Source organism: Syngnathus floridae, chromosome 2, assembly GCF_059516105.1.
Source record: "Syngnathus floridae isolate MCC-2025c chromosome 2, RoL_Sflo_1.0, whole genome shotgun sequence".
Classification (NCBI taxonomy): domain Eukaryota; kingdom Metazoa; phylum Chordata; class Actinopteri; order Syngnathiformes; family Syngnathidae; genus Syngnathus; species Syngnathus floridae.
Genome location: NC_142414.1, coordinates 19082227 through 19108308, shown reverse-complemented (window position 1 = coordinate 19108308; position 26082 = coordinate 19082227). Strand labels below are relative to the sequence as shown.

At 42.9% G+C, this 26082-nt stretch overlaps 3 protein-coding genes across 4 annotated transcripts; all 3 read right to left on the bottom strand.

Moving 5' to 3' along the window:
• Window positions 1-1419: 1419 nt before the first annotated feature.
• On the bottom strand, window positions 1420-10084 carry csrnp2 (cysteine-serine-rich nuclear protein 2). The gene is made up of 5 exons (XM_088369250.1): window positions 9447-10084; window positions 7294-7464; window positions 6954-7216; window positions 6192-6488; window positions 1420-5486 (listed from the first exon to the last, which is right to left on the bottom strand). Exons 2-5 carry the CDS (start codon window positions 7451-7453, stop codon window positions 4830-4832), a joined length of 1377 nt encoding a protein of 458 aa, XP_088225376.1. The 5' UTR covers window positions 7454-7464; window positions 9447-10084; the 3' UTR covers window positions 1420-4829.
• A 506-nt stretch (window positions 10085-10590) lies between these two features.
• On the bottom strand, window positions 10591-17440 carry tfcp2 (transcription factor CP2). 2 transcript variants are annotated; one of them, XM_088369417.1, is made up of 16 exons: window positions 17102-17440; window positions 16781-17018; window positions 16091-16242; window positions 15244-15320; window positions 14876-14981; window positions 14572-14678; window positions 14247-14399; window positions 14054-14164; window positions 13633-13721; window positions 13509-13557; window positions 13231-13324; window positions 12960-13050; window positions 12763-12869; window positions 12296-12438; window positions 11544-11595; window positions 10591-11463 (listed from the first exon to the last, which is right to left on the bottom strand). In XM_088369417.1, exons 2-16 carry the CDS (start codon window positions 16900-16902, stop codon window positions 11426-11428), a joined length of 1491 nt encoding a protein of 496 aa, XP_088225543.1. In that variant the 5' UTR covers window positions 16903-17018; window positions 17102-17440; the 3' UTR covers window positions 10591-11425. The 2 variants fall into 2 exon arrangements, with proteins under 2 accessions (XP_088225543.1, XP_088225542.1); XM_088369416.1 differs by having other exon boundaries at window positions 16781-16954.
• A 262-nt stretch (window positions 17441-17702) lies between these two features.
• Window positions 17703-25962, bottom strand: pou6f1 (POU class 6 homeobox 1). The gene is given in 13 exon segments (XM_088369632.1): window positions 17703-19443; window positions 19733-19901; window positions 19982-20117; window positions 20206-20433; window positions 21002-21130; window positions 21221-21459; window positions 21628-21859; window positions 22293-22432; window positions 22523-22703; window positions 23411-23453; window positions 23455-23490; window positions 24912-25001; window positions 25591-25962. Coding segments are annotated over 12 exon segments (1905 nt in total). The 5' UTR covers window positions 24938-25001; window positions 25591-25962; the 3' UTR covers window positions 17703-19097.
• Between the last annotated feature and the right edge of the window lie 120 nt (window positions 25963-26082).

Genomic DNA, 26082 nt, shown 5'->3' with positions numbered 1-26082 from the left:
TGAGAAACACTCGCTCCACACCCAACTCTGTTTTTACAGGTACACCAGTGGATCCATGTGTGTAGCAGGAAATGAGGTCACTTAAATGGGAACATTTTTTGTTTGCACAGCATGCCGGAAACATAGTCCAGTTATACCAGCGAGTGATAAACAACACGGATGTCAGGGTTATGGTATTCGTGAAGAGTGACGAGATGCTGGTTAGGGACTTTTACGTGATTCAGTCAAAGTCTGCTTCAGGGAATAAGACACATGGACAGGAAGTCATTACACTTCCTTTCCCAGATTCACAAATTGTGTTTTGTACTCTTGGGATCAGTAGGGCATCATAGCAATTGAGTAAAATAACTTCTATTTTCAATATAGTACTTGTCCTCATTGGGACAAACAAGCATTCTGCACCGGGCTTTCTCCTCGTGCTCCGGCTTCCAAAAACATGGTACGAGTATAGACAATCCATGAGGAATTTGATAGGTATCTCAATTCAACCTTAGAGCCATGTTGAAAGCCATCTGGGAAACGAACTCAAAAAGTCAGAGGGGGTAAAGTGCCCCAAAAAAATTCAAATCAAAGTTTTTCATCTTAGAGTATCCTGAGAGGTTCATTAAGAGGAATGTACAGTTCGGATACTGAGGGGTGAAGTCATCTCTTTTTTCTCTACAATCAAGCACGTTCACATTATTTTGCCCACTGCTGTTAATGCACAGAGGGCCCGGCTCGGCTGTGAGCACATTCGCATTCTATGAAATTTCCACCACGAACAAAGCCGGGCACAGGGCCAAACACTGAGCTAATGGGATGGATTTAATTACAAAGCTGGAAGCTATTCTTTCAGTTATTTCACTTTTTGGAATCGATAAATGGAGACTGATGGTAGTAAAAAATGTATAGATATAATCGTGATGGGGCTACTTGACCTCCGGCTTATAGAGTTTCCTGCCAAGCAAGCACTATTCGGCCCAGAGTTGTGACATGGCTTGGCGTTGACGAGTACAGCCATGCAGTGAGTCGGTGTTGCCCTCCGCTGGTCGTTAAACGTACTGCACCCAATGAAGCATAATGGGGAAACACTATTGGAGCTACAAAACACAAAATAGTTTTTTTGTTTAATTTTTAATACAAACGTATATGTAACGAAATATTAAATAGATATTTGACCTGAATATTTTCATGTGCGCTGTATGCAAAACATTTCAGCCCTATATTGTAATAAATAGAATCGGTGGAATAAGTTAAAAAATATACTTTGTATGTTTATTAATAGATATATTTTAGTGGGGGTTTTATTGTCTTTACAATTAACACTTTCTAAGGCAATATGTAAATAGCAATAACTGAGTTACTGCCCTAACAAGTAAGAGCAAATTTAAGGAATCGCAGTGTGTGTGAGGAAAATTAAAACTGACAGCACACATACAGTACATTTCTTAAATGTGCACTTTATTTTTATATAGAAAAAGACCTTCTTTTGTCCACTTTAAGGGAACAGTTTCATGAGAGAGGCTCTCCACAGCTCATTTGAGTCTTTCCAGCAATCACACTTATCTTTTGCTCACACACACACATACTTGTGCAGTGGTCCCAGGCTAAAAGTGATCGAAAACAGCCGAGCGTGATGGAAACGGTAATCCTCTGAAGACCACTGCTTTGGTGAAGCACACTTGGATTAAGACAAAAAAAAATAAAAGGCAAAAAAATTACACCAAATTCTCATACATGTCAGCACATCCCAAATAAAAGATGGTTTAGTGTGTTTTTTAAAGACATTTAAATAGCATAAAAGTTAAAAGGTCACAACGAGATTTCATCATCAGCACAAGAATGTGTCGCGGTAAAGCAGCAGTCACCTTCCTTGACCTCCTGTATGAAGAGTTACAGAGTGTGGAAGGAAAGGGCAGTCAAGTCTGTAACATGAGCACCTTTCCAAAACACAGAATTTTCTCATTATTATGTTGCCCAAGCTCTCTAAATACAGTACACTTATGGACACACACACATACACACAATGTCACATTTTTCTCAAAATGCTCTTTTCTTCATATGACACATCTCTTGTTCAGAGGCGACGATGCATAAAATGTCGTCGTTACACTAGACGAGTATCAATAGATATACTTCATATTTCACGTGAGGGATTTTGACTGTACAACAGGCTAGCTGTTACACTCTGGATCAAACCTGGCCTGGCACCCTAGAACGGGTTCGACTTAACAGACGGGGACATATTAACTGTAACAGGTCTGTGGTACTCCTCTTGAACATATCCCAGGCTAAACTGAAGAACAGGTCAAGGTAGCTGTTTCAGAAATAATTGGGCGTTGCACTCTGGAGCAGTACAGGAGCTACACTCAAGACCTAATCTAGTGTTGGATTCTAATATACGTGGGGTTGGAATCAAGAGCTTATAAAATAGTCTTGAAAGGTCCCAAAGCTATATTCTAGGACAGGCCAGAAATATCACTCAAGAGCCAGTTGCGCTTTGACCTTAGAACAGCAGTGTCACACTCGTGACACATTCTCACACAGACTGCGTTGGATCCAAGATCTGGCTTCGGATTAGACTACAAATTTTGGCTCCCCTCCAGACCCTCTAAAAATGAGCCAAGGCTATAGTAGCGAACACGAATGATCAAAAAGGTGAGACTACACTGGTGTGGAACAGGCCAGGGGTGACATTCCAGAAGAGGAGAAGCATTCCAGTCCAGAGCAGGCCGTTTACTTGTCTCTAGTACAGGTGCTACTGTGCACTCAAGAACTGGTTTGGAGTCAAACCTCTGGAACCTATCTAGGTTAGATTCTAGAGCAGTGGTGTCAAACTCATTTTTTGTCGCCGGCCACATTGTAGTCAGTTTCCTTCCATTATGACTGCCAACCCAAATACTAAATGTACGACGGCCTCATATTATACATATACAGTAAAGTCTAGTAGAGTCAGCTAGTAAAAACGTTTAAAATTTTTGAAAACACGAATGGTAATAAAAATAGCGTCATCTCTAGAAGACAATTTGCAATTTTAGTTTTGACACAAAGTTGATGCACAATTTGTCTTCGTGGCCAAATATAATTTACACTACGGGCTAAATTTGGCCCGTGGGCCAGAGTATGACACCCCCTTTCTAGAGCATGACCACTGTCGGACTCAAGAGATGACCAGAGTCTAGAGAGCAACCTTAGCGGCAACTCACAACAGCTGGTATTTACACTACATCTGGCCTGACGTTGGGCTGTGGGAGACTCCCTTTAATGCTCTAGACCTGTGGTTCTTAACCTGGGTTCGATCGAACCCTAGGGGTTCGGTGAGTCGGTCTCAGGGGTTCGGGAGAGGCTCCACTGTGGAGGTCCAACCACACCTGATTTTTTGTGTAAATTCGTGACAACTCATATCTGAACTGGTCTCACAAAGGCAACAGAAGAATTTGTTTTGAGTTCATGCATTGTGTCGGTTCTGTTCTTTGAACAAGGTGACGTTCATGCATGGCTCATTTCGTGCACCAGTAATAAACATTGATGTCGTGAATTTGAAAAAAATATTTTTTTCACTAAAGAGGGGTTTGGTGAATGCGCATATGAAACTGATGGGGTTCGGTACCTCCACTAAGTTTAAGAACCACTGCTCTAGAACATATTCTAGAAGGGGAAAGTTCAATCCTGGTCCTTAAGGACCCCTTTCCTGGATGTTTTAGACGTTTCCCAATCACACCTGATTAAAATGATCTGGATCTTTATCCAGCTTCTGCACACCTTGTTGATTGTCTTTCGTTTGTCTCAGTCTAGAAAAAGGCCAGAGGTAACACTTCAAAACAAGTCAGCCCCACACTCCAGGACAGTGTTAGGTGACAACTTAAAGATTGTAGACTGACATGGCACAGTTCAAGGGCAGCTCTAAGGTTACACCATAGAACGGCGGTTTGACTCTAGAACTGAGATTCTTCGAATTATCCAAGGTTACACTCTGAAAGAGTGAGACATTAGAATTTAGAGCAGGCCCACATACAACAAATGTGTTGAAATTGGACTGCGGGTATTGTAGCGTCCAACAGGGGTTGTTTGAGGACATATTGGACCAGGTCCAGAAAAGGCCTCGCATTGCTCTCTACAGCAGGCCACTGCTTGTAGTCTCGTCCAATCTTTATTTCCCCCTTGCAGAATACAAAGTACAACTGTCTGTCTGCCTGCCTCTCTGCCTAGAAGAGGTCCAGAGTGGCTATCAGTTTGTGATCCGAATGTAAACATTCAAAGACCACGTGGAGTTCCAGCAGTGTGGTGAAAGTAATGCAGAAATCTGCTCAGGCGGGGTTCTAGCACAACTCCAAGTGGATGAAAGTCGATCTTTTCCAACGGCGCCTCATCCACAAGAGATCCATCAGACAAAGACTTGATAATATCACAGGCATTGCAACTACGACACAAAGATGGCGTTTGTGAAAGACGAGCAAAGGCTGACGCAGATGATCTCGGCCTCGCAATCACACAAACGCTGTACAGTACACGAGAAAACAAGTATTTCCAGGATTATTAGGTCAGTTTACGCCGTCATTTGGCTTGACTGCAGCACGGGCAGGTCTGCTGCGTTACAAAGTGTTAGCTATGTCACTCACATTTTCTCTTGGATGTCTCTAAAGTTAGCAAGCAGGACTTTCTCCTGCATTTTTTTTTTTTTTTTGCATAAGGCTGTGTTCACCACCCCCAACACATTTCACAATGAAAGTCATGTGACTGCATATACGGCAGCGTATGACTCCTGATCTTCCATGCATTCCAGCATCCACGACTGAGTTCAATGCAAAGTGTGTTTATATTTGTGCAAAACATCTGCGGAGAAGCGCGGGCTAAATGTCAGGAGGAAGCGGGTCCATCACCGCTGCTACTTGCACACTTTCTTCGAGACACCCTTCATGATGGCTGAGCTTCGATTGGTCACTTTGGAAAGGCTCGTCCCCTGGGGCCTCTTGAACCTCCTCCTCTGTCGGCTCCAGAGTGGCTGGCTCTATGGAGCTGAGTTGATAGTAGTTGAGAGGGGCGGAGTCTTTGAGAAGGTCTGCGGGACTCTCCTCCTCTTGGTTGATGCAGAGCACGGCGGTCCCAGTCGGGAAAGGCCCCTGCAGGAGTACCTCCTCCACTTGCGGCTCCTCTGCCCGCACCTCCCTCTCCCGTCTCTCCTGTTCCTCGGCACTCTGTAGGTGCAACACGGCGGTCTCATTCTCCCGCTCAAGGATGTCCTCCTCCGCCTCCGAGACACACGCACGTACCCCGCTCTCTTCCGAGCCCGGGGATGCGGAGCAAGCGGAGAACGGGGAGGACACCCGGTCCGACTCGGCGTATGTCTCTCCGGGCACTTGTAGCAGCACCCTCCTCTTCTCCAGGTCCAACTTCATGATGGTGTGTAGGTAGTGCGTTCGAACGCGAAGAGGGTTGAACTCGACTCGGCCCGCTAAATTTCCGCAACCATCTCTGGAGCAACCGCATGGGAAGGACATTCTATCCACCTGAAGGAGAAAACAGGCTTCGCTATTGTCTCGATTGTTCAACCCTAAAAATATTTACACTGTAGGAACACATGAACCGACAACCATGCAGAAGCCCAACTTACACATGAGTAACTTCCCAAACGGCAAAGCCCAAAAAAATCCAAAAAGCTTATACACATAATAACCTTGTGGGCTTAATGGAGGCCATTTGTAATCAGCTCACTTTAAAAAAACATTTTAAGCTGTATTTATGAAACAAGAGCGCAGATTTTGTTTTACAATCGTGTTATTTCCAACTTCACCTCTTTAACTATATCAAAAATATACTGCTTACAGGGAGTTGTAACTTTTGGCTCTCTGGAGCAACAACATTTTTTTTAATTCCTTGTTACTTACCTGACTGAATCATGCAACTGTTGTAAAATGAATTTCGGTTGAGAATAAACACTTGAACTTTTAGTTATGTTTTTCTATCAGGTTACATCAATTACCTTTTTTTTGCGCAAGGGAGCAATTACATGAAATCATCTTAGTTCCAGAAACACTTAATGATTTACCAAACTCCAACAGAGCACAAGTCTTCACCCTTTGCAGTCCATGGTGAAGAATTGCATTTCAATTTACTTACGTCGTTGAGGAAAATAGAAGCCTGAGTCTGTCCGTCCGTGGCCAAGATAGTCAAATCAAACAAGGTTAACCAGGATCCAAAGGTGAGCACCCTACCTGGCATTTGATGCCGGCCTGGCTGCAGCCGCAGTGTCGAGGGTCGCAGTACAGACGGCAGTCGCAGCCACATTCCTCCCGGGACAGGCGGATGGCTCGGAGCTCCGTTTTCTCCCGAGCGTCGATGCGTGCGATTCCAGAGGCTCGCAGAAGGGCTCTGCGCCGCTTGGTGGGCAGCGGCTGAAGGAAGAAGCAGTCGTCCACCTCCACGGCGTCCACGTCGAGGTCCTCATCCGAAACGTCGTCCAGAGTAAGCAGTTCGGCTTGGGCGCACTCCACCGTGCCGTTCCTGGTCAGCTGTGTACGACAGTCAACCCAGCTAAAGTAAATAAAGTGTGGAGTAAAAACAAATACAGACACTGATGTGAAATATGTGCCTTGGCTTGATAAAGGTTGGGAAAGCAGTGCTCTCTCTTTTCTTTCCCCAGAGAATCAATCCACTGCTGAGCCCATTTTGAATTCCTTTTGCTAAGCTGCAGCCCTTTTTGCCCGAAATGTAGCGGACTGTAAGATTTTGATTTTTTTTCCCTAAAATGAAGTATTCCTAAGACTTCTCATGCTTCATCAACAAAACCATGACGGGCCATGGTGTAAAAGTGTGCGGCATCTCGGATGCTTAAATAAGCGCTATCAAATATGCCGGTGTGTTTTAAAAAGACTCTTGCAGTGTAATTCGTCCATAACTTAAACGCTTGGTGGACTGGTTTCTAGCGTACCCAATTAAGTGGCTATTTAGAGACTGGCACCAACAGCTTTCTGTACCTTCAGCTTGCGGGCGTTGAGTTTCTCCTGGCGCAGGTGTTGGCGTAAGGTGTGTCGGTGGCTGGTCTCCTGCTCCCGAGCAAACTCGCCCAGCGTGTAACGTCGGATGGAGGAGTGGTTGTGGGCCATGCCCAACGAGCTGCCCCCTTGGCTGGGCACGCTCGTGAAGCCCTGCCTCCGGGGGAAATAATACACTGTAACGGCATCGAAACGCACCCTCTTGCCTCCAGGCGACAGCTTGTGCTGTCTGAGGATTGAGGTGGCTGCGGGGGAAGAAACATTCAGGATGGAAATGAATGCTTATTTGTTACATTTGCACCAATGTCCCCCCCCCGCTTACGAGTGAATTCTGTCCTGGAGGATGGGTTGAGGCTGTCGCAGCTGTCAGCGCTGTCACTGCTGGAGATATCATCGTCAGAGTCTTTGGGTGTAGAAAAGGGAGAGCCGTTGTCCACCTCTTCATATCGTCGTTTGAGGCTGAGAGAAGAACCTGCCTCCATGGAAACTGTGTCTGAGGGCACAAGTGAGCACCAGTGATCATCAAAGCAAAAAAAAAAAAAAAGTTAAAGGATGATAAACTTTTGCATGCAAAAACTGCAGTTGGGTTTCTAAAAAAGGGATGGGCTGTTTAGTTAAATTTCCCTAATTTGCCATGCGGGAAATTAGCCATTTTCACAAACGTTCAATCCCAGGTATTTATTAATTATTTTTTTCATTTCCCTCCCCAAGGTAAAAAAAGAAGGGATGGAAAACATCTGGTGCTGAATAAATGACACCCACACAAGTAGATTGAATAATCTATATTTTTGAAACTATATTAAATTTACTTATGGGGTTTTGGCTTGTCACCAGCAACAAGAAAAGTATATCCTGTGTTTTCTAAACAAAATTCCTCAAATGAGGCTTTTAATTTAGCAAAGATATGATTTGATATGAATTATCTGAACATAATCAATAACAATTAAAATAATGGTAGACAGCAAGACAGAGTGTTCATCTTAGCTTTGTAACATTGTTTGCAACAACCTCCCCCCATTTTTCACAAACTAATTTTGACTGAAGGCATCACCATGGCAACTAGCTAAAATGGAATTACATTTTAAATTCAAGTTACAGCATGCACACTTCAGTGTTTTTTTTTCAAGTGTTGGAATGGAGACATGACCAGCACACCATTTTAGAATGATGTAAAATCCATCCTCAAACCAGCAAGGTAATATCGGAGCGTTGTTACATAAGACAAAAATGATCTTGTCCTTGTACTATGACTAAGCTTTTCCATTAACTGGAAGTGGAATTGATGATTGACTGGTTTAACATGTCATGTGGCCATTTGTTCACACAGCAAGCTTTGAGATGGTGAGAGCCAACACAACGGTTACCATGGTGACTTAATCAAGACGTGAGGAGGCCAATGAACCTGCTTCAGCCAATGAAGAAAAAAAAACAATTTTCTCTAATGTTGACTTGGTTCATCATTCAGAAATGATCCAGTGGAATTCGGAAAACAAAAATAGTAAGGCAATGCAGACAATTATTGCCTGAATTTTTATATTGCATATCAAAACCAACCATTTGGCCGTTTCCTACACTGGGAAAGTCCGTTTGAGCCCAGGGGGATTACTTTAAAGGGGGAACTTTGTAGCAGTTTGGATATTATATCTTTTGTGATACCCGCCCTGAAATTTGTCTGGCACATATAGTAAGAGTTTTATGATGGTGATAGTTGACCTTGGAGTGGATTATTTCTGTTTGCATTATTTCCTATGGGAACACATCTTACGTCAATGATCATTCTAGAAAGGACCGTGTCCCACTGTAGAGCTTCCAGGGTATCAAGTACTGTATGGCAATAACATCAATATACATGACAATCAACAGGAATCACAAAGACTTTTTTACCAACACACTGTTTGCCTATTGGACAGCTTTTTTTCCTCTGACCCAAAACACATTTTGGATGCTGGGCCATCAATTCGGCTAGTGCCTCCTCTGCTAAACGATGCTGTCATTTTTTGAGGAGAAGCAAGTACAGTGCTGTAAAGCAACCTTGTATTGCAGCATTTTTACCGCATTTAAACCCCCCGGAGAAGCTGTCAGGATGTGTGCAGTAATCATTCATTGGATTTCCAAGTGGAATGTTTTCTGTCACCCTTTTCTAACCGATGAAAAGCTCAAAGTATATATCTTTACCATTTGGTCATATGACTTGTTTATTTTTGGTGATTTGGCTTTGTGTGACAGTTCAACAAAATACCTGACCGTAGAATAAAGATTAATAACCTACTACTAAAGGATGTATAGATAGATAGAAGCTGCTGATGACGGTGCAGTTTACAGAAAGCAGGAGCAGTATTGTCCAACTCTGGCAAGAACAGTCAATATATATATGAATGACAGCACTTAGTATTTGCATCCACAGTATATGCAAAAATCAGTTTTCACGTGCACACGGTATTTTAACGCTCACAGTGACAAAGAAGCTTTTCTTACCTGGGTCACTAAGGGGAACTTGACTGCAACCAGCTCGTTGCTCTTTTCTCTTCCTTTGTGTTCATGGGTTATATTGAGCACCCTGTTAGACGCCTTTCTGGTGCCGGAACCAGCAGCAATAGACTTTAAAGTGATTGTCTACGCGTACTACTTCTTCGATGCGGTTGGAGGAGGCTACTTGGGCTCATTGTTCTGTAGAGCTGGAAGGAAAAAAAAAAAAAAAAAACGAACCGCAGCCCTCTTTAGGATGTAGTTCAACGGATATCAAAGTGGTCGTCACGTTACCAGGAGGGAGGTGGGGTCTATTTCCGCGCTGTATTTTATATATATAATTTTTTTAATCGTGAAGTTTTTGCCTGCTCTTGACAGGGGCTTTTAAATGGAGAAGCCCACTGACATCTTTAGTCGTGGTCCTTTTCGCCACCTCCTCGCTGGCCTCCTCCACCACACTCAATGGGCCGGGGAACGGTCCGCTGGGTCGATCTTCGTCTTCTCGCTCACCACACGTTTCCGGTGTCAATTGTCGCGGCCGTCTTTGGGGCGAGAAGACGGTCTTTGAACCGGTTTCGCCCCGGCCGGACCCGGTCGCTAGATTGTAACAATGGCAGCCCAAAAATTCCTCCCGGCGGACATATATATACTCGCAGTGACGTCACGCTTAGCTTCTGCGCCAAGGAATGTTGGGAAATTGAGTGTTTGAGTTTGCCTTTGTCCGACTGGCATGCTGTCTAATCGTTATAATTACTATCCATCCATCAATTTTCAGAAACGCCTATCCTCAGTCAGTGCATTACTCATCTTTGCTACTTTAAGTTAGCAATAGGAAATTAATAAAATAATAAGAGGTGGATTATTGTAAATATTGATTGACAAAATTGAAAAAACAAGTCACTGACAATTTCCTTCTGGATCAAATAAGCCCAGTCCAACCTTAGTAAGTTCAAAAACCTACTTGCAAGTAAGAAGACTTTTTGTACAAATATTTATTTTATGATGGTCTTTTGTCTGTCTGTCTTTTTGGAATAATTTTGTCGATTACATTTCAAATCTTAGCAACAACCAGAAAAATTCCCAAAATGGTATCCATGGGCATTTTCTCAACCGCTAAGAGGACAACATATTACAATAAACATACTACAATAACTGACATTTCCTTTTTTTCTTATGAAAAGGTGTTTATTTTTTCTGGTATTTACGAGACAACACGGTGATGCGGATTTGTACCAAGGCTGACAGATGGGACAGGTATAAAAAATGTCTAATGATCATAAAAGCAGAGACAGAAAAGGAACTCTCACACGCAACTCTGGTGTGACCCATGTTACCAGTATTGCTAGCATTTGAATGGATACAAATAGAGACTTCAAAACTCTAAAAGTAATGTGCGGAAAATACTTAAAATCTATTTAAATGTACTGTTGTCCAAGAAAGCCTAATTAAAATGTTTTTGTGCTAAATAACTCCATCATTTGCACCCACCAAGTTTTTAGTCACTATTCAAAGTATCAGAATTAGTGCAACTACTAGCTAGTAGATGCTAAATGTGTTAATAGTTGTATTTCACTTCCCCTTAAAGATGTAACTGGCTGTTAGCTGGTCTTTTAGCTCCATCCCCGTCCGGCACAATATATTCTCTTAGCACTGATTTGAGTTGTATTCAAGAGTTTTTAAAAATGAAAACCTTGATTACAGAGTGCTAACCTTTGGCACACCAGACGGAGCGGTCACACCAGCCAAACATGAGCAAAGGAGGTGAGAAAATGCGGCCATGTTGGCGAGACAACAGCAGGGTGACAAGGGGAGATGTGCTTTGTGTCACTGTGGTAACAGAGTCACTCCCTCCCAAGAAAGACATGAAAAGGCCAGGTGCTTCGTGTTCCGCCGAACAGCTTCAAGAGGCTTCCTGCGGCGTTTCCTAGTGATCCGGAAAGAGCGAGGAGGGTGAAGCTAGATAGTTGAGAGGACCGACTGGATCTAGTTCACTTCAGGATGATGTGGTAGCCGTCATTCGTGTCATCTGCAACAACAACAGCGATGACTGCCACAGCCAAAGAAAAAAACAGACACTAAATCGAGAAAACGCTGACAGATCAATACCTTTCATGGTGTCCAGAACAAAACAAACTTCATCCTGGAAGTTTTGAATCATCTAGGACGTCAAAGAAGAAGAGTAGAAAATGTTCAAAATTCAGAAGGAAAGGCTAATGACTCACATTAAGCAAGTGCACCACTGCACCGCAGGCAGATGACAAAGGAAAATAATGAATGCAAATGCTTCCAAATGCATACAGCGCTGCCTTCATCAACCATCATTCAGGATTTTCAACGAGTGCACACTGAGAGCAAATCAGTACACGTCTACTGGCTTGCACTCAACCTTCAAATCTACCGTCCTGCTTTTGATTGTATGGTCGGCCTATATATGGTGGCTAAAGTATCCAGGGTCAAAGATAAAATATTTCATCTGCCTAGTTCTGAAAATGGGTATGAGACTGAGCCATTTTGCGCTTCTGCCAACAGGTTAGTAACAGAAAAGCACCGCAACCCAGCGTGTCTCCGCCCATGACTTGACAGCTAGGCTGGGCAAAGATCCAGAGCCAAGCGACGGCCCCCGGACTACTCAGTTTAAAGACTACTGTCTGTTTAAAGCGGGAGTCAAATAAAAAAATCTTTACAATATATTTTACGCGGGACTACCACTCACTATTCAGATTAAAATTGCATTTGTGGAACATGAATTAAGCAGCAAAATCCACCTTTTTTTAATCGATCTCTGGGGGGGGGGTGACCATTTTGCCACCTGCTGTCTACTGAAGATGAAGAAATCATTTAGAATATCAGGAGCTCACCTCATCACTGACTAGCACGTGGATACCAGTGGGACCCTGTTTAAAGATCTGGTTGATCTGTCGAGGTGAGATGTTGAAGAGCTGAGCGATCTTCTCTGTCAGCTCGGTAGCAGTCAACTCCTCCAGGTAGATTGCATGATATACTGCAAGCAGGAAATACAAAGTATACCTGTCAATAATTGCAAATATTTAAAAAAAAAAACTCTTGGTACTATCATTGTATCTGGCCTGTACTGTCGTGGTCTGTGCTTTGTCTATATTAACAACAGAAGGTATTCCCCAACATCAAACTGACCATTAGGAGAATTGTTGGAGTATCACTCCATGTAGTAATACAAAAACTGTATGCTATAGCAAAATATACTCTAAAAGCCAAGAAGACACTGACTGTCTTTCATTTTCAATTGAGGAAAAATATTAAATTTCCATCCAAACATCTTTCTTTTCTTTTTTCCATGTGTACTGACTAAAGAACGTGTTGTTCGCAGCATCTCCGTTCTCATGTTTGGTCTGCTGCTCGCGTGCCTGCTGCGACTCCTGGCACACGTAGATGGTTAACCTTGGGCGGACCACCCTGTCGGCGACACATATGAAGGCGCGTTTGCAGTTATTCCCGTTCTGCATCGACTAATCGACAAACTGCATGCCGGCTCCATGTACTCACCGTCCTTTTAGCGCATTGAATAATCGTATGCCGTCTGCCGGGCCACAGATCTGAATGACATCGTCCCTGGTGAGCTTCAACAAGTCTGCTCCTGGTAATCACAAAAAGCAAATTAACACTGATGGAAAAGCCAATCATGTCCACTCAGGACTTTTAAAAGCGGCTCAGCGGACACAAAAAAACAAGAACATGAGTGAATTGGAAGAGCACTTGACTATGTTGACATATACACAATACTTGCTGCAATGTAGAGCGAGGAACGAGTTTTTACCTGAGAAATTGGTGAAGAGCCGTGAGAAGGGCGAGAAGCGGTTCCGGAGAAGCCACTGTTGAGCATCTTGTGGCGTCGCCGCAGGTAACAAATTCTTAAGAGGGAAATAAAGTCACTAGCGGCCTCAACAAGTAAACAGCAGTAAGCAGCATCACTTTGTACTTTCATGACAGTTGATTGTTTTCATGTTTCCCAATATTACACTTATTAGCCTTTCAAAGAGGAACTATAACCGTGCTTATAACTGGCGATGCTAGTCAAATGTCACCTGTACTTACGTCAGCTACTTGAACAACAGGCTCAGGCTGGTGGTTTGGTGATCCGTTTCTAAAAAGGATCAAATGGAGTGGGTCAGCAAGCAAGCAAGGAGTCACCACAAACGGCATCGAGAACATTTTTCACCCTTCTGCAACCGGAAAGCTGCTCGGTGTACTGTTGAAGGCCGGTGATGGTGAGTTGTTGACGTAGGTGACTTCGGGCCAGGGGGAACACTGTCAAGAGTCCAAAGGTTCTGTTCATGCATGGGCTCATTGTGCATTGTGGTGCCAAGACTGCGGCTCCGACCAAACAAGGAAGGTTAAAAAGGCATTTAGGAGTTGCTCACTTACATTTACAGTTCATAAATGTAAATCACAATTATTCTCAATGTCTATCGGTCACATTTTGTAAATAGCCCACTTGGTGAGTACAGAGCGATCATTTGAATCATCTTGGCAACAACAATTCTCCTATTACATTTGATAAGGACACATTTGTGGACCGCTCTAAATAAAGCTTTGATTTATTTTCATGAACATTACCTCAAGGTTATTAATACACTAACCTCTGTGAGGATTGTCGTTTCATACGAGGGCTGATATTTCTCCTTCTCCTGGGGTGCCCTCTTCTCCATCTTCTCCCTGTCCGTCTTCTGCTTTCTGTCCGCACCTTTGGGCTGAAAGAGGTGACATGAAGTCTCTGACCCGATGACACCGACTCGCACCCCAGCAAACACGTCAGGGGTTTCCACTCATCACCTTGAAAACTTTGACCTGACAGGAGGCGGAGTGGAGGTGCTCGGTGTACTCGCTGCTCTCGTTCTCTTTGAACGTGTCAATCTGGATGCGGAAAGGAACCCCTTTTTCCCCGCCGTGCTTGCGCATGGTAAATTCTGTGCTGATGCAGTGAACCTAGCATTGGTGAAAAATCAACAAGGTTCTTGCATATATATCAAAGTCAAAAACCCCTTGAAAAAAAATTGCATGCTAGACAATTCTAATTTACCGAATGGACCCGAATAATCTTGGGAAAAGCTGCGCAACGCTATCAAGAAGAGGAAGTCAATCAGGAGGATCGTGCTACCTGGATAAAAACGGAGGTTCTTTTTGACGGTTCCCAAAGGAACTCCACAGTGTTAAGCTGAGTAGGGTTAGCCCGTGGGTCGATAATGCCGACTGACATGGGCACATCTGCAACAAATCAATGCGCAACAGGCTTTGTAAATAAGGCAAGGGCAAATTTGACAACACTGTATTCCACTGCTGATGCAAATATTGGATGCTAGTCTGAAAAGAACTTAGCTTAGCTTCTGCTAACAGATTTTGTCTCAAGGAAATAATGATCTGTTCCAATAAAAGTCTGCAAAACAAGATTCTAAGGCACCCACCCAGGTCCAGAATGCGATCCCCAGGCCTGTTCCAGCGCCAGCCCTCCAGCTGCTGATGCTCTGTGTACTGAAGTCGGCGGTCGTGAAACACCACGCGAATGATGCTCTGCGTGTTAGATAGAGCACATTTGCATATTACAGACATTTGTGTGGCACTTGAGGACAACCCTGAAAAAAGGAATTAATAGATTAGTATTTATGCCCTAATTGTTGCACATTGACATGCAATACCATCTTAGCAATATGAATGAAACAGTCGTCAATTGATCAGTAACATTCTTGGCAATTAAGTATTAAAGAATATATTGAAAGTAGTCCAATGGCCACCCATAGCAAAAATAACACACACAGGCACCTGAGTAACGCACCTTAACCATTTTACCAGAGATTTCCGGAAGTTCACCAATTTTTCGATTATCAAGCATTATAATTTCGTAGGACTGCCCTGCAATGACAAGTGTACAGGGGATAACACATGGTTAACATAGAAAATCATTGCACTTTTGGATTTAAAGTAAAAAATGTGGAACTTCCATCATGGGAAACAATCTATTCCGTGACAATGGGTGACTTCCAAATTGCGCTAACATTCTCAAAGATTATGCAAAAGAAATGAACTTATTCCATGGTAAAATAGAAATCAAGTTAAACTACAAACTTTTAGATGACCCGACAAACTGCTTGTTATTAGTAGCGGTGTAACGAATGATTTAGAAAACGTGAGAGCATCAGTACAAACTAATGAATTAGTCTGATTGGTTCCATCAAAAAGTCATGAATAGGTAGCAATCGGTTTGACGTTGCTGATTATTTGGTTTTGAATTTATTCAATTGCATACTTAGATCTGGAGAGATTTGACATGACAAACCTGACAATAGTGTCACTTGTCTTTACAGTATTGACAAGTTAATGCATAATGTAAATTGATTTTCTACGTAAACCTTCTGAATCATACCAAACCAAATTGTTCCACGTCGAATAGTATCCCACTTCATGAATTCTGATACATATTATTATAGTATTATGATACATAACTTTTGCTTGCCTTTAAAACCTTTTTTTCATTAACCTTAAGATTAATTCCGTATTTCACTACCTGGGCAACGTTGGCGATTTCACACAAACTCAGTCAGACTTGGTGATTTATCACCTCACAAATGAGAGTGGCCATTATGTAACGTTTTAACTACAATGTCTGGTATCCACGTGCTGACCTTGATTGAGGTAGGTGAGTGTTTCATCATGCAGTTTAACGGCTGGCGAGGTAGCAGCACACAGAACATACTGGAAGGGAAGGATCTTGTTGTCGCTGTCCGGAGGCAAGTTGGACTCTTCTTGTTTGAAGATGGGCAGGGCAAGTACGTCGCTGAAGGTCAGACAAACACAGAACAACTGCTAGTACATGAACAGTGCAAAGTGCAACAATCGAGCGTGTATTCCTTTATTCCCTATAATCATAATCAAGTCAGTGCTAGCAAATATCTAAGTATCTCGGCTGAATCGTATTCTCAACAGAACGATTTACAATGCAAAGTGTAGCTCATGATGCAGATAGTTTGACAATGGGCAGAATATTTCACCGTATAAAGAAAGGCAAGGCAGCTTTATTTATGTAGCACATTTCATACTCAATGTGCTTCATTTAAGAGCATTTGCAAACAAAGAGTGGCAGGCATTTATAAGCAAAGCAAAGACACTGTCACTTCATACAATCAGAAATGCAGCCAAGCTAGTTGGTCGGCAACTGATGAACAGGAGATGCAGATTGCAGAACCACGCACATGCCTTATATTCCCAGATGTGAAGATTTCACAGACAGCTGCAGCTGAGTCACAAGCAATATTGTGACTGCATAATAGCAGGTTAAGTATGAGAGTCCTGCTGAGTTAAAACTGCTTCAGTACCTCATGCTGTATGCCCCTGCACCGAGCTCCTGACCGATGCCAGAGAGGCTGGCATCGAAGTCCTGGACCAGTCCGGACTCAATCACTTCGTCGGAGAGAGGCAACTTCAGAGCCCAGGCCATGATGACTTTGTGCGGATCTCAATGGGTTTTGGTTCTGATAGCACGTTTTAACCTTTGGTGAAGAAAACGAAGTTTAACTTCCAACCGTAAAAGCAGTGCATTGAACTTGCACGCATCTGTAAAGTAATGGATCACGCGACACTGTTAGCCACTTAATAAATTATTTCAATTTGATCAGTTAGCGGTCTCCATATTTTACCTTACGGCGAAGCGGAGCGCAGTTGCTTTCTAATGGTGCGAGATTTTCATGCCATCACGTCGTGCGCCGTCGCTCGAGTACTAAAATAAACATGTCGGGCTAGTCACGCTAAGCAGCTAGCAACAGCGATCCTAACAATTAGCGCGTCCTCCGAACATGAGGTGTCACGACAACATCATACAATCCATAACCCACATTTCTTTAACCGTGTGCGAGCCTAAAATTGCCGTAAAATAAAGATCGAACGATATGTTCCTTTTGTTTATTTATCTGGCCAACGAACGGAGTTACTGTAATTTCCGTGCGTGGCTCTCCTTCGTTTTGTTTTATTTGGCACAATGCTGCCCCCTCGCGCCTGGGAACCACATATAGGTTTAATCAGTGAATTTACCTTGGTACTACATATTTATTTTTGGGGGGGTAAATCAATCCCAAAAAAAGCATATTTTCACCGTTGAGTAGATCAACTGTTATGAACTGAAAATGTATCATCACAAATCAACAATTGTTAATTAGTAAAGACAGTTTATTTACATAAAAACAACTTTTTCCCTCACTTCTTGCAAAGACAGACGTTCTAGTCAAATAAGATAGTTATAGATAGCATAGTTCTATCATTTTATTTGTTTAATATAGTTTAGTTAATTTAAGGTTATTTAACAATATTGCATTTGTTTCCATAAAGCACATAGCAAGCAAACCAAACATATGGCATCTTGTTTTGATCTTCTAATTCACCATGATTCATATTTATTCTGTATAACAGCAGCTGATCTGCGTTAAAAATGTTGCTACATTGCGATATTGATAAAAATAAAAAAAATTCATGAGGCCCACCAACATGGCTATAACTTTTGCAGTAGAAAACAATATCATTTTTACCTCCTCAGGCATCAATAAAGTGCAAAGAATCCTTGATAATTAACATATATGTTCACACATAATAGGCAGTTAGTAGAAATAAAGACATACAGAACATGCAACATCTTCAAGTCATTACACAGAACTCTCATGTAATTCCATCAGTTTGATTTATACTAGAGCCACTACATTTATCTAAAATGTGTTACTGTTGTAGGGCGCTTTTGAAAGTTACATTGTTATTAACTTTATAAAATAAAAAAATCATCTAACTTGAGATGACGAGCAGTTTGTTCTCACCGAAAGACGACAGAGAAGGCACAAAAACAGCAATACGTTGTGACCAAATCATACTGGTTAATGACTAACAGTATCAAAAGTTTGCATTAGTGGCCTGAAATTAACTTAGGACTTGTACCAACTTCAAACATCAACAACTAGTAGAAAGTATATAAAAATCAACACAGTTGACTTGAGCTTTTATGATTATCAAGAAATACCAAACCGATAATTGTCCCTGACTTGTTGCGGGATTGCGTTGCAGCTGCATAGACAAGCAGCAGATGGAATCGTCCATTATGGCAATAAATTTGATACAGTGGAACCTCTGAAGTCACTCCGATTTGAAGCAATTTTGGGTCAAACTGTCCCCTTGAAAATATCAATATTATTTTTATTAGCATTTTTAAAAAGAACAGTTAAACATTGTTGACTGTCACACAAGTATAAAAATAAGTTAATCACTGGAGAACAACAGTTCTACTTTTGACACTAAATGATGTCATGCTCCACGGTTAATCGTTTGATGTACGCTGAATAGAAATCCCTGCGATGTTATCATTATCTCGCATTCAAACTTTGATATTTTGTGTGACTTTGGGAGTCATTTTTTCCAAAAAGAACATTAAAGTGTTCCACTTTAGAGGTTCCACTGAACTCAATAACAAACAACAATGCCACTTAACAAATTGACGTGACTTACCTGCGTGTATGTTGCCATTAATAGAAGGACCGTACACACTCGTACACTCAGCCTTAGAACCCAGGAACTCACTTTAGTATTGTAGCACTGAGTCTTAAATAATGTGTAACTTCATGTTGGGGTATTTACAACAAAATTTGCAAATTCCATTTTCTACTGGACCTGGAAAATGTTAATCTTGCTGGTGTTTTTCAGCGTCTGTCGTCGGTTGCAGAACCAAACCCGCACCACCTCTCGGTCGTAGTTTAGCTCCTTTGCGATTTCCGTGATCTCTTGCCCTGTGGGGAGCGAGTTCTTCTCGAAGTAGGAGTTGAGGACTTCGATGGCTTGAGGCGTGAAACTGGTGCGCCGCTTGCGTTTCTTCGATGGTTCGCCGCCGACAAACTCCATCAGGTTCTGCTGACCTTTTTGGTTCCAGTGCTCGGCCTCGGCAAGCCACTTCTCCAACACTGGCTTCAACTTCTGGGCACTCTTCGGGGTGATGTCCAGCTTTTCAAACCTGGAGCGAAAAGACTTTTCATTAAGGTTGTTTTTTTTTTTTGATGCATTGATGTACAAATGGTTAATGACACTGACTCATTTTCTGGTTAACAAGTGATCAACTAGCTCAACATAACAAAACAAAGCTTGCTGTTACAATTACATGTAAACGCACAAGTCAGACTGTCGTGAAGCTTTACCCGAAAGATGAATAACTTTTACACACTGGGAGAATTTCACTGCAAATCTTCAGTTTTAACAATAAATTTCCCTGTTTTAATAAAGATGACAAAATAAGTGTAATTCACCTGCAAATGGCGGATTGGCTGTAGGCCGGGCCCTCTGTGGCAGTCAGTGCCTGTCCCACTTGAGTCTGCGTCAATCCCAAGGATAGCCGCCGGATTTTGAAATTCTTAGCAAACTCACGAATTTCTTCCAGATTGATGCCTTCCTCATTGCTGGCAGCCTGATGGGGCTCTGCCGGACGGTGGCGGAATACACATGGTACATAAAACTGATAGTGATCCATGTTTGCACAAGAGGGCAGATGTACGTACTGCTGACAAGCTGGCCCACTTTAGCCATCTCGCCGCAGGTGATGGGGAGCGATGAGGATGGCGAGGTGGAGCTTTTGAGTACCGACGGCTGCGGGGCGATGACAACCGGCAACTGCGTGGCAGCTGTTGCCGGCGCCTGCGAAGGATCATGTACAAACAGAACAAATCAGTCACATTTTGCAACCCAAAGATGCAAATTAGGCAAGATACAGCATCATGTGTACCTGTGAGGTTGGTTTGGAAGGTGCGGGTGACACTGCAGCTTTGGGCAGAACAGCGGCAGAAGCCGCAACCGCTCCGTTCCCGACCGCAGCAAAAATCTGACCCTGGGTGTTCAGCAGCAACTGCGGGGTGACCGTCTGGACCTGCAGACCCTGGAAGGGGAGGGTCGGAGTGGCAGCCCCCCCGGCCAGGGAGGCCGGGTTCACCAAAAAAGGAAGAGTTCCTATAACCTGAGAACAGATGTCGAATAGGAAAAACATAAGCAAACAACTTCTGATTAGCAGGGATTAGAAACGATCCGTTAACACTAAACTTTCTTTTTAAGTAGCAATAACAACATCTTATCATGATCACGTATTATTTGGGAACCAGACATTGGAAGTAATGTTTCATTTAAAGGGAACGTGACATTGACTTTTGAATTGCTTCTATTCAGATATCTATTGGATATTTGGAGTGACTGCCCACCGATCAAGTGTGACATTAAATAAACAAATAAATATTTTCTTTACTGTCGATTCCTGAAAATGTCTCTGTCAGGGAGCCATTCTGAAATTGCGGTTTACATTATGTGAGCCACTCGCACCAAGTTTTCAAGGTCATGATGAGGAAGTTTGTCGAGAGATGGCTGGAGACCAGCGACAGACTTTAAGGAACCACTGGAACTGTTTTTCAATGTCAAGAACAGAGTGCAGTGAACTTTGCGAGTGCTGTCTTAGAAGTACGTAATTGGGAATGTACTTCCTACGAACGCTTGCCTCTTTTATCTATTCCCTTCAGCCTTAGGTTCAGACCAACCTGGCCCTGTGTGGTTGTTAGGATCTGGCTTGTGATGCCCGCCATGTTGGACATGGCATTGGTGATGATGGGACTGGAGGTGAGGGAACTGAGAAACTGGGTCTGTGCTCCCAAAGATGCAGCATTGATCTGAGGACAAAAAAAGCACATTTAAACAAAAAACAGAAAATTCAAAAAATACGCAATAGTTGGGGTGAATCTCAGTTTTGTCTTCCTCACCAGTGCGGGATTGATGGAGAGTCCAGCCGTCTGCAGCGCAGCCACCGATATGTTGGACTGGGCCACGGTTGCGGCTGGTGTGGCTTGAGCAGCTGCCTCTTGGGCGGCAGAGATGATCGTAGCTGGTGTGGACTGAGACGTCAAGCCGCAAGTTTGCTGGATGGAACCTGCCGGAGCCTGGAACACTGCCTGCGTGCTGGTTTGTAGAGGAGCCTGAACTGAATTTAGAACTGTCGCAGCTGGGGGGGGATATGACCAAACATGATTATTTGAATCAATATTACAGGTGATCACACTTTTTCATATTTCAGGGACAACATCTACTACTATGAGTCAGGTTTTCAGGGCAAAACTAAACTGAACTAATAAACAATATTATCATCGTTTACCGTCATCATGACCATTACCTTGAAGGCCAGCAAAGGGCATCTTAAGGAGGTTAGCGGGTTGCGTGGCGGCAGCAGCGGCGAGTCCAGACAGTGTGGCCACATTGGTAGTGGGCAGGGTGAGAACAGCCAGACCGCCCTGGCCACCGATGGAACCTGCCATGCTGATGGGGATGAGCAGGGGCTGGCCCAGCGAGCCTGTCTGGGCCAACATGCCAGTCATCAGAGTGGCCAGATTTTCTTGTGATAGAACCTGTGTGATAAAATAGCACACAAACTCAGATGATGTCAGTACAGAGCAGTAACACACAATGTATATATTTGGGGGGCTAGAAGAGTCATTTAGGTTGAAACTACTTTATTACGGCAACAATGTTAGTTAGCACAACAAAGCAAGCAAGCTTTTTTGCTCCACAAATATTTTAAGAGTTTTTACTTATAATTTTAAGTGAGGGACAATACATGGGAAAATTAGTTCTATGGGCTCTTATTTCTTTGTTAAAAATGCGGGCAATTTTCACACCAGCAAAACTTTAGTTGAATTGCCCAATTTAAAATTTTATTCATTTTGTTTTTAATTTATTTAGTTTGTTGCCTTGAAATTTTGAGGTCACCCAACTTTTGTTTACATTGTGCAAAATGGATGCATGGCTAATATTCCTTTTGATTACTTTAATAATGATTACCTGCGGACAACCTTGCACAGTGACGGGCACGGTGGCCATGGGAGGCTGCGGCAAGGATACACTGATGGGTACCGTTGGACCGAGGGTATGGACAGCGTGAGCTGGAGCTTCTCCTGATGATGCTTGCTGTTTGCCAGCTACTGTCGGAGCACATCGGGTGAGGTGGTGAGTTTGGCGCATTTCTTTCAAGTGCAAATTGAAAATCAAAAGTGTGGCTGGCTTCAGCTTACCGACTTCCTCAGTGTTCTGGGATCCAGCATTGTCATTGCGTGGGCGGGAACCCTCAGGTTGAGCCCCTCCCCCCTCTGTTTTGCCCTCACTTGTCTTCCCTTCAGGTACCGATGAAGACAGAGACGCATCAACCCCGACTTCTAACACACGAATTGTCTCGTGGCCAGACATCACGATGACCTGAAGACAAAGAGATGGTCAGATACGAAACAGAAGGCGGACTCATATTTTATTCTGTTCTATTTATCATTTGGAATTCGGAAAACTCAATCACAGTTAGTACCCAAGAGAGGCCTTTATGCTGCCTTCAAGAGAAGCTGAAAAGTGGGAAATATCACACTTGGAGCTTACAAGGCCTAACCTGAAAAGATTTGAAAAGTTGAAGATAAATGGAGAACGACAGAGACAAGTCGTGGAACGCTCAAGGCTAATGATGTCTCAGCCGCCATACAACTCAGAGTTGGAGGAAATTTTGGGGGAGGAAATTCTAAAGTTTTACCGTCAATATAGAAATGAAAACAAAACACTTACTTCAAGGAGTAATTTCATCGAAATATTAGAATTATTAACAATCCAAAAGATTCATTATTATGTTCATCGCTGGTTCACGCAAATTTGAAGTCAAGGGGAGCAACTGTGGCGCATTTGTCTGATTTCCTTGTGTTTACATGTTGCCACTAACTCAAGAGCATTCAGTCTGACTTTGGGATACTTGATTTGGACAGTATTTCCTGCCAAGTTCCCTTCAGACTAATTTGATTCTAAGGAAATGCAAATATGAAAGGTTGAGAATGAGAAGCGAGGTGATTGGAGAACAAGGTGCACACAGAGAGGGAGAGAGAGTGACAGATGGACAGACAGACGGACAGAGAAAAGAGGATGCATACCTGGTTGCCTCTGGCAGGGAATTGCAAATGGCAGGATTTAAATGGCTGAAAAAAGACTTCTGCGCTCAGACAGTGAACAGCTAAAGGAAGACAAAGAAGCCAAGCATGTTAAAATACAAATAAGGAAAGCATGAGTGCAGCAACATAAACAAACACAAACAATGGAAAGCATCAGCCAACGATCAGCTCAAGCAGTGCTTTCTTTCAAACATCCCTTGGCACACCAGTAAAGAGAGAGAAATGCTTCCCATCCACACACACACACACAACAGCCATTTTTAGCCCATGAAAAAAGCAAAGGGCTGCAGGGTGGAATTTATCATACATAAAGCATACAAAGTAGGACAGCGAGTCAACGACTATGCTGTTATTTTCACATTTTGGCTATAGAGCCATCTATGTAAGCTTTAAAGCAGGGCTGTCCAAACTGTTTCTTTAAGAAAAATTAACAGGTATACAGACCACTTTGTTAATTTATTCAACTAGGGTAAAACCAACTGATCTGCATCGATACAGAAAACACATATTAAACAATAGTATATTGTATAATTGTATATGTTATACATACATATATGCATGCATATATACAGTAGGTATGTATCACAGAGACAGCCCTGATATGAGTTTTAAATCATATCCTTCTGGCGAATGACTATTACATGTGTCATTTGCAGCACTAGGTTTGCGTTACTGGTAGCAGTCTAGAGTGGTTAAGATCCTATTTGGTTGGCAGGACTTTTTGGTGTTCTGTCATATGGAGTTCCACAGGGATCTATTTTGGGTCCCTTGCTGTTTTCATTGTATTTGCCACCCCAGTGCCCCGAGGTTCTATCCCACGTAAACAGGGCATTTCCTTTCACTGCTATACGGATGACTGTCAGCTCTATGTCCAGCTGAGCGAAAATGACCTTAAGGGTCAACAATCAAAAATGCTAAACTTGTTTTAATATTTGCAATCACAAATCCTTATGAACACCCAGTTCAGCAGAGTCACTAACTCCGTGATGTGAAAGGGACATGAAATGAAGCGATCTGAAGCTTGTGCTGTTGCTGGACACAAATAGAGGCGCAACTGGCTATGTTGAATGTTTGCATAAAAGTCTCACAAGTCATTCACCATAATAAAAATGTCAAGGAGATAAATTTGCAATGTAGTTACCAAATACATCTGGATTCCTCTTTGTGTTCTATTACTACTATTGTATTTTTGGGACATATATGGATGCCTGTTGCACTCTGGTGCCTCTAACAAGTCAGTGTTGATACTGACAGAGATCTGGTTTGATGGAGGAGAGTCACAGTAGTTGGTGTGTGTGTGTGTCTGTGTGTGTGTGTGCAGTCTCATTCTAAGTAGTGTTCCGTATGTGTCCACTGAAAAGTGCACGTCTAAAAAATGACCCTGATGGAATTTTAATGAACTTGCTCTGAGTTCTGCATGTGTTCTGCATGTAAATCTCAACTGGCTGCAGAAATGGAAGATAGTCTTTGTAAATTGAGTTACCTGCTCGTTGACAGCAAGCGGGGCATCTCTGACGGGAAGGTCCTGAGACTTCATGGCTTGGCTTGGCTGCACCACCTCTATCCTCCTGCGCTGCAAATGAGTTAAATCGGTCTATTTGAATATATGCATTTTGATGGAATTGCATGGAACGTTTAGTATTCTTGGCTATTTATGGGGCAGACTATTGAGAGGGACCTATAAACAGGCCCCACTGTGTTGCACTTGGCTGAAGAGGAGATGGGGGCTGGAGGACTTCCACTGATGGCGGGCATGAAGCGAATGGAAAAAAAAATCAAAGCCCAAAAATGAAATTGTGGTGCTCCTTTTCCCGCCACCGGTGTGCAGTTAAGACATGCGTGTGTGCCAAAAGTTTATCGGGTGTAAATGGTCTCGTCGCTATGCCACCCCTCCCCTCCCCTCCCCATCCGCCATTCGAACCAATAAAAGTCTCGTCGGTCACTTTAGGACATCATTACGAGACTGCCATATTCACCGTCATGAATCGGTCTCTCTTTATCATAAATATATAAATTATGCTAATGCAGAGCATTGCATATTAACCCAAAGTCATTTCCTGTCGCAGTTTGACAGCTTCGCGCGAACCAGGCGACAAGAATCGTGCTTTTAAATGGTATTATTTTTGTTTGTTTGTTTTGTTATTTTTCAACGGCCAACTTACCGGTCCAAAAATGTCCTTGTCACAGTTTGGTTCAGTCGCAGCTAATTAAAAATGCATCTCAGCTCCCAGACAGGCGCAGTGGCTGCACACACAAAAGCCATTTGCATTGATAAGAAGGAGGGCTGCAATGTTTTGGGGGATCTGGCCTCTCGTCTCGCCTCGCCGCGATGCCAACACTTCGGCTCATCCCCCCCACCCCCCAAAAAAGCCTCCAGGCGCCTCACAAGATTCCATGTGAGGCACAAACTCGGTGGGAATCGACAGAAATGTGCGCTTTTTGCCACTACGTCATGAACATAATTTATGCAAGAAAAAAAATATTGCATTGAAAATGTCTGCCGTGAGTTGAGAGGCGCCGTGGCGCTCTTAAAGGGCCAGCGCACCAAATGTGGTCCAGACAACAGCTCTTACAGTGATGCGTAATTTGATCACAAACTCATCTCTATTATTGTTTAACTTTATTTATTTTATTATAAATGATTTAATTGTTAT